The sequence below is a fragment of the Sturnira hondurensis genome, unplaced genomic scaffold, assembly GCF_014824575.4.
Source record: "Sturnira hondurensis isolate 20B ecotype Veracruz unplaced genomic scaffold, ASM1482457v3 Scaffold0004257, whole genome shotgun sequence".
In the NCBI taxonomy this organism is placed as follows: Eukaryota; Metazoa; Chordata; class Mammalia; order Chiroptera; family Phyllostomidae; genus Sturnira; species Sturnira hondurensis.
This window is the reverse complement of record NW_028076888.1, coordinates 2,131,511-2,144,457: the sequence shown is the minus strand read 5'-3', so window position 1 is coordinate 2,144,457 and position 12,947 is coordinate 2,131,511. Positions and strand designations below refer to the sequence as shown.

The 12,947-nt window shown below is 37.9% G+C and overlaps 1 protein-coding gene across 1 annotated transcript in view; it reads left to right on the top strand.

Annotated features, from left to right (window-relative positions):
- SPEN (spen family transcriptional repressor) overlaps positions 1–12,947 on the top strand; it is a 77,476-nt gene that overhangs the window by 52,246 nt on the left and 12,283 nt on the right. The window contains exons 5-10 of the mRNA XM_037045140.1: positions 564–764; positions 4,756–4,907; positions 8,009–8,134; positions 8,556–8,669; positions 10,358–10,471; positions 12,377–12,477. Coding sequence (XP_036901035.1) covers positions 564–764; positions 4,756–4,907; positions 8,009–8,134; positions 8,556–8,669; positions 10,358–10,471; positions 12,377–12,477 — 808 coding nt within the window. The remainder of the gene's footprint in view (positions 1–563; positions 765–4,755; positions 4,908–8,008; positions 8,135–8,555; positions 8,670–10,357; positions 10,472–12,376; positions 12,478–12,947) is intronic.

The window sequence follows — 12,947 nt, the reverse complement described above, 5'->3', positions numbered from 1 at the left end:
TATTGATCACCTTTTGCTTTAGGTTAGTTGGTAATTTAGGAATGGACAGGGAAAATTGGCTTGTTGTTCTATGTGATTTTAATTTTTATAATGAAGCAAATTAACACAGGACCCCCACCCCCATCCCCACTTCCAGATGATATGATTCATCTATAAAAGGCCTCAGAGCTGTTCAGGGTGTTGCCTGCCACTTCCCACAGACTTTTGTCCTTGACATGATGTGTGGAGAGATGGAAGTGCAGCTTTCCTTCTAAAGTCTTTAAAATTCTTATGTTTTCATGTATACAAAGTTTTTATTATGAAAGTTTTAAACATAGCCATAAGTAGGAGTAGCAAAATGAACTCCCCTTACACTATACTCAGATTCTTTAAAAAAAAATCAATATATTTTCTAACACTGTTTATTTCAGAATTGTACGGTAATATCCAAAATGCTTTTTAGAGGTATTTTATTTGAAAACATGATGCTTTAATGCTAAGGAGAGTTACGCTAATGCTTAGTAGTTTATTGAGTTGTAACTAAATTAGAAAAATAAGCAACTTGTTTTTATTTGGGGATTTAGATACAAGCCTTAAAGATGGCCTTTTCCATGAATTTAAGAAATTTGGAAAGGTGACTTCAGTGCAGATACATGGAGCTTCAGAGGAGAGGTATGGTCTGGTATTCTTTCGGCAGCAAGAGGACCAAGAAAAAGCATTGACTGCCTCAAAAGGAAAACTTTTCTTCGGCATGCAGATTGAAGTGACAGCATGGATAGGGCCAGGTAAGTGACAAGGATGCTGAGTTTTAGTGACTTTACAGCCTACGAAGGGCAACATCGTATTGTCAAAGTGGACACTATTCCAGCTTTATTTATGGACATACTTCCAGTACTTTCAATTTTAAAAAATGGTTACATTTATTGTCCAGCTTATACAACATTGTTTTGGTTAGGATGGGCAAAAAAAATTGTCCTGTTTCTCTCATAAGGGAGAAATGCTGATTCTTAACATGAGGCCCAATGGTGTAGAGTATAGCCCCTTGTTGAATCCTGCCTTCCCAAAAGGGTTAAATTGCGATAAGGAGGTAGTTCCTAGGAGAATGACAACAGAATTATCCTGAATTGAGTCTGAAAATAAACTACTTGGCATATGGATTTGAGGGACCAGTTAAACCAGTTTTATTTGTGTTATGCCCAGTACAAATTGGATCTGTTATTCTAGCTTTCGTAACCTTAATGATAGTGACAAAGAAGCAGGACTAACTCTTCTGAGTGTGACCCATTGCACATTTCAAGGGGACATTTTATTAACTTGAACCTGCCTATTGTAAGGCAGGAATTCTTCTCAGGCATAGCTTGGGGCAGTGTTTCTCCTGTTTAGAATCACCAGCAGTGCTTGTTTAGAATGCAGGTTCTTTTACCACCCCCAGCCCCGCCCCCGCCCCCCCCCCCCAAGTACTGGTTTAGCATTTGCATGCTCAAGTTTGGGAACCCCTAATTTAAGGGAACTTGTGAATAAATTTTTAGAGGATAGAAAAGAAATGTTAAAATTATACAGTTCCGTTATGTAACTGAGACAATTAAACTTTAAGACTAAGGCTTTGAGTAGAATTTGTACAGTAAACATAGCTCATTTTCTTGGAATGTTCGTTTTATTTGACAATTAAGAGGAAGAAATAGAATTTCCCTGATAAGAATGTATAAATGTTATTTGTGTATTAAAATAGTTACAGAGCCCTGACTGGTGTGGCTCAGTTGGCTGGGGGTCTTCCCACAGAGCGAAAGATTCCCAGTCAGGTTGCGTGTCTGGGTTGCAGACCTGGCTGGGGCACGTGCAAGAGGCAACTGATCGATGTTTCATGCACTGATGTTTTTTTTTAACCACTAAAATTATGTGTATTAATGATTCTATTAACATGGAGGAATGTTTGTAACATAATATGATGCTAAATGTTTAAAAATCAGCCTCGAGCAAGACTCCAGGTCATCCCCATAAGGAGTGAGAGCTGTCCACAGCATTCCTTTTGGAACCTGGAGATTCTGATTCTGCGCAGTATTACTGACTTGGTATCTATGATTTGTGTCTCCAAAGGTTTAAATTACATTTCTCTTCAGATAATGCTTTGGCTGAGCCCTTTTTAGTTACAAATCGGTGGTACATGGAAGAGGAGCTGTGACAAAGGAGATGACCCCTCCATCTAGTATTCTCCTTACCCACCACTAAGAGACCAGGAGGAGCTGAAGGGGATAGTGGAGGTGCCAGTTGGCCGCATGGGACCCCAGAGTCATAAATACTGAGTCTGAGACATGCATTGATGTTTCTCACCCTCTCTTTCTTCTCTGTCTTAAAAAAAAAAGCTGGGGTCATAGAGGTGTTAGAGTGAATACTGTAAAATGTGCATAATTTGGTGATGAGCACAGGAATTCAAAAGAATGTTATCTTTTCAAAGGAATTACAGGTTATGTCTTTCATGTTCCCCCCTCTCTGCTGGGTTTGAGATGTACTGCCCTAAGTTATACCGGACTAAGAGCAGTTCTTATTTAACAGTTTGGGGTTGTATTTAGAATGTCATATGTTCTTGAGGAACTGACTTGAGAAATATTTAGAGTATTATAATCTATGTAAGTTTTAGAGTCATATATATATTACTAAGGAGTGAGGATCTAATTTAGGGGCATTGTCAATAGGTGACCCTCTATCGACCCACTTGATCTCCAAGTAGTAGGGCTAGCTCAAGATTTTTACTGTAATAAAGTATTTTACCTAAAACCCAGTACTTAATTGGTTTTTTAAAAATATTTTATTTATTTATCTTTAGAGGGGAAGGGAAAGAGAGAAGGAGAGAAATATCAATGTGTGGTTGCCTCCTGTGTGTCCCCCGCTGGGAACTGGCCTGCAACCCAGGCATGTGCCCTGACTGGGAATCGAACCGTGATCATGTGGTTCGCAGGCCCTTGCTCAGTCCACTGAGCTACACCAGCCAGGGCTTAATTGGGTTTTAACCTCCTAATATTGAAGATTTTGAGACGTTTGGTTGGTTCAAGCATAGGAAAGTTGAAGGTAACTTCAAGATGGGACAACATGAAACTCCTGTGTAATGGGATGTTTGAAAGCAATCGAATTTGAGTGTAGAAACTTGGTTGGAACTATATGCCGTTGGATGGTTTGTCATAGATGTTTTCTATTGAAATGCATGGAGCTGATTGCCTCCTTAGGGCAAGGACCCGTTGGAATTAGAAAGATCCAAGTCCAAGAAACCCAACTCTGCAGTTAGTCCCCTGGTGGCTTGTGAGATTGTGCTTCTCACTCCTGTGCACAGGATTACAGTCCCCTACACATGAGATTACAGGAGAGCTTAAAAGAGCTTTTTCAATGACCTGTAGGAATTAAATTGGTGATGAAGTTTAAAATCCCTGAGTTATTCAGTGGAAATGAAGCCATTACAGATTTTAGTGGTTGCAAATCATGCTTTATCCTGCTGATTTTGACTTTTGGAGTACAAACCTCAAACCTCAAGATGTGTCTCAATTTATTTTTTCTTTTTAATTTTTTTCTCCCCTTTAAAATGAAGTCTTCCTAAACGTGTGCCCTCTATTAGATAGTTTTAAGAAGACCAAGTCAAGCTTGAAATGAGACATACCCCTGTGATATTATGATGACAGTGTAGAGACAGGTGTGTGTGTCAGCTGCTGGCAGTTTCTGGGTCCCCCTAACTCTGTGAAAGTATGTGCTCTTTGATAACACTGTTACCGGATTAAGTTGAGCTACCATTAGAGCTGTCAAACTAGAATCAGGAGTGAGATGTATTCTGGCTGAGTTCACTCGACAACTCAGAGGTTGTACCGTTTTAATGCCAGTGTTGTTGATACCATCAGTAAGGTTCAGTGACTCACTGAAACACTTGGTTTCAGTCAAGCTGATTAATACTAGCTTTTTGGATGGCTGTGTTTTACAGTAAAAAGGGAAACATAAAGGCTGCATTATAAACCTTGAGTCATTTAGTCTTTTTCTGGTTGTCATTGGGGTCTGTGCAACGCCAAAATGAGATGCTTCATAAGTGTCACTTCAGTCAGTTTTTATTCTCGTCTTTAAAAATTGCTGTATTTAGCCCCGGCTGGTGTGGCTGTGGATTGAGTGCCAACGTGTTCACCAGTTGGATTCCCAGTCAGGGCACATGCCAGGGGCCAGGTCCCCTGTTGGGGGTGTGGGAGAGGCAGCTGGTCCATGTCTCTCTCACACAGTGATGTTTCTCTCCCTCTCTGTCTCCCTTCCCCTCTCTCTAAAAATAAATAAATAAAAATCTTTTTTTTTTAAGTTGAAAGTAAAATAATGAAGCTGAACTGTTTTTTAGCTGAGTTTCGTATATAGTTTTTATACTACACATTGAGAGCCTGATACCCAATTTTGGAACCTAAGATTAGGCTAAAATGATTGCCATTTTTACTGGGGTTTAAAATCTATTTCTGTGTTGGTGATTATTTAAAAAACAAGGCAATTTATCAGGTTGAAATTTAGTCCACTTTTCCATTTTAAAAATCAAAGTGTTATTTTCCCATGCTTTTAGGGATAAGTTTCTTAGCCTTTGTATTCCTCTTCTGCTTTGGAGTAAACAAGAGGCATATATTTCTGAAAGTGTATAATGTTTCAGATTGTATGAGTGTGCAAGCCAAATGTTTCAGAGGTTTTCTTTCTTAAATGTAGATTATCCCCATGGTATGTAAGTACGCATGAAAACATTGTCTTCTGTCTTTATTTTGCCCATCCCACTTACAGAAACAGAAAGTGAAAATGAATTTCGCCCTTTGGATGAAAGGATAGATGAATTTCACCCCAAAGCAACAAGAACCCTCTTTATTGGCAACCTCGAAAAAACCACTACTTACCATGACCTACGTAACATCTTCCAGCGCTTTGGCGAAATTGTGGTATGTTAATTTTCACAATTAAAAACAGTTTTAGCCCTGGCTGGTGTGGCTCAGTGGATTGAGTGCGGGCCTGCGACCCTGAGGATCGCGATTCGATTCCCAGTCAGGGCACATGCCTGGGTTGTGGGCCAGTTCCCAGCGGGGGACTCACAGGAGGCAACCACACATTGATATTTCTCTCCCTCTCTCCTTCCCTTCCCCTCTAAAGATAAATAAATAAAATCTTTTAAAAAACAGTTTTAGATCTTTGTTATAAGACAAAGCAGAGTACAGATTATATTTGGAAATATGACATTTAGATGGTGTAATGAATGCTTTTCTGATTTGCCCTATGTGTTTTTACTCTTGATCTAGCAGAACCCATTAGAGAGTATTTGTGGAAAATATATATTTATATTTATTTTGTTTACATATATATTTTCCTCTCCATTTTTCTTGTTTCAATGCCATCTGTAGTCCTGTGGATTGAAAGGGAAATCCAGAAGAGAAAACATGTTTTTAAGAAAAAAGCGGCAGATTAGTGTATGATTATTGTGTTACCACAGTGCTCACCAGAAAGTACCTTGGGGATTTCTAGAATGTGGATCTCATGCTGGAAGCTCAGTTCTGTTTTGAAATTTTAATTAGAATCACTTTTTATATTATGCAAGTCATACTTAGATTTAGGAGTAGAAAGGATTTTTCTGTTCCCTGTGACGCAAAACTTGAGGCAGTTTATAGTGAAAATAGTTTGGTTGCAGCTTTCTACCCTTGGGGTAAATTGTTTTGTCTTGTGCTTGAAAAAATAGGAAAGTTACTTCTTTCTTTTCTAGACTTTCTTTATATTAATAACAGTAAATAAATGGCTCTAGCATATTTGTACTTGGAGAGTTTAAAAATGTTTTGGCTAGGAATAGCTATTAATCTTTCAGATGTGTATATATCCTTTTGCAGCAGTGATTGAAAATCGCTGTTATACACGAATGCTTTAAGCAAAGATCTTTATTATTTTTAAATGACATAATCTAGTCTTATGAATAAAACAGTATTTGTGCTTGTGACTGACTTTACCTCACCCCACAGGAGCTAGGGGCAAGAGATAAAAGTGGTTGACAGAACGTAAAAATAAAGAGAAAGTATATATTTAGAGAAATAAACCAGCAAAACATTTATTTACTTTTTTTTCAATTGTTTTGATTTTTTTAAAGATTTTTATTTATTTATCTTAGAGGGGGAGGGAGGGAGGGAGGGAGGGAGAGAGAGAGAGAGAGAGAGAGAGAGAGAGAGAGAGAGAGAGAGAGAAATATCAATGTATGGTTGCCTCTCGTGCGTCCCCTGCCAGGAACCGAGAAGTGGCCTGCAACCCAGGCATGTGCCCTGACTGGGAATCGAACCACGATCGTGTGGTTCGCAGGCCAGCGCTCAATCACTGAGTGTTTTGATTTTTTTTAAAGTTCTATTTTTTTATGAGCATAGTAGGTACTCTCATTGTAGCTCTGCTGCTCACCTGGGTGAGTGACTTGGAGTCCACATTCCTGTTTGGACTTAAGCTTTTTCTGTCTCTGGAAAACGATCTATTAGTTAATTTTAAAAAATTTTGTTGACCTTATTGGGCCGTACTAGTTAACAAAGTTATACAGGTTTTAGGTGCACAATTCCACAACGTATCATCTGTACTCTGTATTGTGTGTTCGCCACCCCAAGTCAAGTCTCCTTCTGTCTCCATGTTATTAATTAATGTTCTGTTTGGCGTTCGTGAGTCTATGACTTGATAAAATTTTCAGTATACTTTCATTCAGATGTAGCTGCTACTTTAAATTTTGGAGGAGTATAAAAAGTTGTATTTGGGCACTTGGGTACATACGTTTTCATCACCAGGGTTGCTAACAATAGTTACTGTATTTGAGAGCTATGCTTCTGAGTGAGGTGGGCACATCAGTATTCTGTTTGGAAATCATAATGTCATCGTGTTTGCAGTTGCCCATGGTTGTCACTATTTTAATGAAACACAGACTTTGGGAAAATGGTTTGCTGCTTTTTCAATAACAGATTATGCTATAACCAGAACCTAATTAGCGAGTCTACTCAACAATATTCTTGGAGACTGTTTCTCTTCAGTAGAGTTATCCTGGGTTGTTGCATTCTACATAATAGTGAAAATTAAAGTGAATGTTTATTTACCATTACTTACAACAATTTTGAGTATGAATTATTGCTTTTTAAAGGACCCATCAAACAGCTTTTAAATGCATCATTCAGTTTGCTGTTTCAGGTTTTGATTATTGGCTTATGACTCTTAAGGAAGCTTAGGTAACCACGATACTCTGCAGTAAATGGCCCAGGTGGGTTAGTGTTTAGGCACGAGTGGTCTCTGGACCGTTCTCCTGTGTAAGCTAGGTCCCCCTTCTAACTAGACAGGACCAAGAGTCAGGTGTGACTTGCAGGTTTTGAACATCCCAAAGAGATAGTGGCATTCCTTTATAGTTTTTCTTTAGTCCTGGGATGGTGTTCTGATGCATTTTTACAAAGTAGTTTATGTACTTATATATCCATTCATACCGGATGTGAGAGATTATCATCATATTTATTAATCACCAGGCTTGATTCACTGAGATATACTGATAGAGTGAGTCATCTAGTTTAGGGTTACATATTTTAAGTAACTTTTTGCAAACGTGATTTCTTTATCATTCTTACCGTCCTCAGATATTTTAGTTTAAATGGCCTGTTTTGGGTAAGTCATTTGGATACTGCAGAAGGGAATTCTGTTTTAGGTTTTTATGGATTAGGCTGCCTTTTCTTTATTATCATAAATTTCTCTTATGATAGGTGTATTCTGGATTTTAAATTGCAGATTTTGGGTTGTAGTGTAGTTGCTCTTCTACAGAGAGCTGCACATAAGGATTTCCTGGTAAGTAATTACAAATGCTGTACTGTATAGTTTTTTAGACTATTTAGTTTTATTAAGATATACAATTTTAACTAAGAAAATGATTTGGGGGAAAATGACTTGAGAAATATATACCTCATAGGGACTTGGTTTATTCTGATTTATATTCTTGATGAAAATAAATTGCTGATTATTTCTGGTATCACTAAATGGTATCTATTGGCCTTTCCAGGATATTGACATAAAGAAGGCAAATGGAGTTCCTCAGTACGCGTTCTTGCAGTACTGTGATATTGCTAGTGTTTGTAAGGCTATTAAGAAGATGGACGGGGAGTACCTTGGAAATAATCGCCTCAAGGTAAAGAAATTTGCATAAGTTATTGTACTGTTACAACTTTAAAGATTCCAAGTTTTTTCCATATGTCCTTAAACTTTCCTTAAAGTTTTAGTAGTACACCTAGATAACCCCAAAAGAGATACTCTTCTGTATCCTCTTGCTTGTTATCTGACAAATTAAGATTTGCTAATCCAAGCAGGATTACCTTTTTGCAAATTTTCACTTGATTTGACCAAATGTCTCCCACTTGAAGTGTTGGTTTGACAAGATTTCTGTGGATGATAGGTTTCCTCAGAATTATGTAGTTGGCCATGAGGGGGGGCGGGGCGGGTAAATGCAGACAACTGTACTTGAACAACAATAAGATAATTTTTTTAAAAAAGAATTCTGTAGTTGAATAATTGGTGACTTTACTAATAAAAATTTCGCCTTTTATGATCAGCTGGGTTTTGGAAAGAGCATGCCTACAAACTGTGTGTGGTTAGACGGGCTTTCTGCAAATGTGTCGGATCAGTACTTAACACGACATTTCTGCCGATACGGGCCTGTGATAAAGGTAGGTGGGAAGTTTTGGTGTATGGTTTAAAGCTGCCTTTGACTGCCTTTTCTTGGTATTCTGCCCTTTCAGTCCCTATTTCTAGTGCCTGCCTTTTCTTTTCTTTAACAAGTCATACATTAAAATGACCTTTTCCAAACTTTGACCTAGAAGGGCATTTGCATCTCATCTATATTATTAGCTTATGACATGAATATTTTGAACCAGCCAAGATGATTAATTTTGAAACTAATATGCATAATACTGTTAATGAGGACGTTTCTTAGAGATTTTTATAATTTTATCTCACATCAGAATCAGATACTCTACTTAATAAGTGTCCATGTTCACACTGATACGGAATTAGCCTCCAGTTTTTAAAAAGGATGTTTTTTTAAAGGGGCATTCACACAACAGAATATTCATCTAATCAATGTAATACATTGTGTATGTATGTAAAACACCCACAAACATAACAGGAAAAGGGTCTCTGGGCCCCATTCTGTTATGAAAATTAAAGATAAAGCTTTAACTTTATGATAACAGATTTATTTGGTAGTGGACCTGTTGCATAATTTTGATATTTCTTTATATGTAACTTTTGTTATCTGGAGAAATACATGTTAAAAGTGCTAGTGTAAATAAAAATCCAACAGCTTTAAGGTGGTAGTGCTACTTACGACTCAGCATCACTAAAATTTTTTGTTGATTCAGTACTTTTTACATTTTTGTCTCTCTGACAAGGATATTACCTTATTTGAGACAAAACTAAAAGAATGCTTACTTAAATAGAGCCTGTCCTCAAATAACATTATTTTTTATTGTTTTGTTTCATCTTTTACTTATTTGTAAATAGAGGGGAGGGGAAGGGAGAGAGGAAAGAGAGAGGGAGAAAAAACAATGTGTGGTTGCTTCTTGCACATCCCCCACCAGGGACCTGGCCCACAACCCAGGCATATGCCCTGACTGGGAATTGAACTGGCAACTCTTTGGTTCGCAGAAGGGTGCTCAATCCACTGAGTCACATCAAGCCAGGGCTTTTTAAAAAAAGACTTTATTTATTTTTAGACAAAGGGGAAGGGAGAGAGAAAAAGAGGGAGAGATATCTATGTGCGAGAGAGAGACATCAGTTGGTTGCCTCTCACACACCTGTAACTGGGGACCTGACCTGCAACCCAGGCGTGTGCGTCCTGACTAGGAACGAAACCGCTGATCTTTTGGTTCATAGGCAGGCACTCGGTCCACTGAGTGATACCAGCCAGGGCTTAAATAACATTGTTTTGTTCAGTGTCATTTCAGTAACATGGTTGATTAGATGCCCTAGGAACAGAACTTACTTTGCTTATAAGCAATTAGTCTATGGTAAGTTTGGTTTCATTATATGTCATTTTGAATAAAGTCATGACGTTAAGTGACGATTTACTATATAGTACGATATTCGGTCCACGTGAAAAACAAAAGTAAAATACAGAAAAACAAAATAAGGGCATAGTATACCTAAAGACACAATGGCCACTATTCTAAACAGTCCCTACACATTTAGTGTTTTCACTACAATATGCATCATCAGTGAAAGCCAGGAATTTTTTCTAGAATAAAATGTAAGTATATTTTTTCTTGCAGTGTCTTTGTAACTTAGGATTTTGTTGATACTGACACTTAAGTTTAGTGGCTGAGGCTCTTTTTGTTTGTTTGTTTGGTTTTTACAGGTGGTGTTTGACCGCTTAAAAGGCATGGCCCTGATTATCTACAATGAAATTGAATATGCACAAACAGCTGTAAAAGAGACCAAGGGGAGGAAAATCGGTGGGAATAAAATTAAGGTGTGCAGAAGGACTTTAAAGAGAAGCAAAACAAAATCGTATTCAGATCTGCCCTCTTAATTACTGGCACTTTGTAGGTGACCAGAAGCAGAGTGGTTTACATGATATGCATCGTATGACCTCAGTTTTTGTTTTTTGTTGTTTTTTTAAATCCTCGCCTGTGGATATTACATTTTATTTGTTTATTTTTAAAGATTTTATTTATTTTATTTTTTAGAAAGGGGAAGGGAGAGAGAAAGAAAGGGAGAGAAACATCAAAGTGTGGTTGCCTCTCGCATGCCCACTACCAGGGAAGGACCTGTTCTGCAACCCAGGCGTGTGCCCTAGACTGGGGATCAAATTGGTGACCCTTTGATTCACAGGCCAGCGCTCAACCACTGAGCCACACCAGCCAGGGCTGTTTCTATTAGATTTCAGAGAGAGAGAAACATTGATTGGTTGCCTGCCTCCCTGCACGCCCTGATCAGGGGTTGAACCTGCAATTTAAGTATGTGCCCTGACCAGGAATTAAACTGTAACCTCCTGGTGTACAAGACAATGCTGCAACCAACTGAGCCATCTGGTCAGGACTGACCTCAGTTTTTAAGGAAGATATTACAATTTTTATACTTGACTACCTGAGAGCACAGAATCTTTTAAACTATTAGGCTGATGTTTTAGGAACATTTTCTAAAAAGCATCTCATTCAAGAAATTGTGCTTCTCTGTGTCCTGGGTACCTGATGCTCACGCATATGTATACTTTTGGTGCAGGGTGGCCCACAGTCACCTGTGGGCATCTGTACACCCAAGAGCTTGAAGTATCAGTCAGTCCAGCCTCCTATATGGTCCTCTCTTCGTCTTCTTTCCTCCTCCTAAAGAGTGGGTGAACACTGAAAACATGATACTTTGGTGTTTTTGTTTAAACACTGTTTGTGGTAGCTTGAGGGAATTTATAAACATTTTTAAAAGATTTTATTTATTTATCTTTAGAGAACAAGGGAAGGAGAGAGGGAGAGAAATACTAATGTATTGTTGTTTCTTATGCGTCCCCTGCTGGGAACTGGCCTACAACCCAGGCGTGTGCCCTGAATGGGAATCAAATCGTGATCTTTTGGTTCACAGGCCTGTGTTCAATCCACTGAGCTACACAAGCCAGGGTGGAAATTTTTTTAAAAATTTATTTATTTATCTTTAGAGGGGAAGGAGAGAGGGAGAGAAACATCAATGTATGGTTGCCTTTAGTGCATCCCCTGTTGGGAGTTGGCCTGCAGGGAACTGGCCTGCAACCCAGGCATGTGCCCTGACTGGGAATCGAACTGTGATCGTGTGGTTCGCAGGCCCGCGCTCTATCCACTGAGCTACACCAGCCAGGGCCCTCAGGGTGGAATTTATAAATTTAACTGTGGTGGTTAGATTGAAATAAGTCCTTTCAAGATAAGATATTGATAGAGGAAAAAAATAATTGATAAATGATGGGTACAGTATGCTTCTTAGTAATAACTCTGAGGCCCAGCTGTGAGTAAAGTTTCAATGTTCTTTCATGTTTTATTTTATGTTCTAACTATGGTTCCAGAAAATTTATGTGCAACAGATTGCTGGATTTAGTAGTCAGGTTTGATTATTTAATTGACAACCTAGAGTCCTGCCTAGGTATCATTTCAGTTTTCCATTTTTGCTTTTCTCAATCCTTCAGGATTGGGTTCTAGAACTTTGTAATTCTCTATCAAGATTTGTATAGAATTTGAGAGAGATTTCAGATTAACAAAATACTGTTTCAGTTATGAGGGCTATTTCACTTAATTGAGGAAAATCGTTCTTGCTTGAAATTTATCCAGAGGTCTATTTTGGGAAGAATTTTTAAGTTTGGTAACATTTTTCATTATTTAAATTTGAAACTTGCGTCACACATCTATTTTTTTTTAAGGTGGATTTTGCAAATCGGGAAAGCCAGCTGGCATTTTATCACTGTATGGAAAAATCTGGTCAGGATATCAGAGACTTCTATGAACTGCTAATGGAAAGAAGGTGTGTGTTTTAAAGTTGTCAGCATAACTTGTTTTGAACATCTCTAATACATAAAATTGAAATATTATTAAATTTCATTTTTCATCCCTTATTTCTGCTTGTACTCCACAAAACTCTTCCCTTCCATCAGAAACACAGGTTTATTTTTATGAATCCAGTTTTCACATGGCTCACAGGAGTTGGGGTAACCTATCTACATTTCTCACTGACCACTGCAGTTTGAAAAAGTTACTGTTTTGCCACATTATATATACAAATCATCCTGCTGTACAGTTTTAAATTAAATATAATAACATGTTAAAATACATTATAAACTATTAAATGCTGTATATATTTAGTAATGACAACATCTGGTTGTCAACAAGCATATGCTTATACAGTTAATTTTTTTAAGAAAACAGACTTTCAAAAGACTATCAAGATTTTTGCTTTAAACTGAAATCTCTTAATTTGTGAGTAAGCCAAAACAT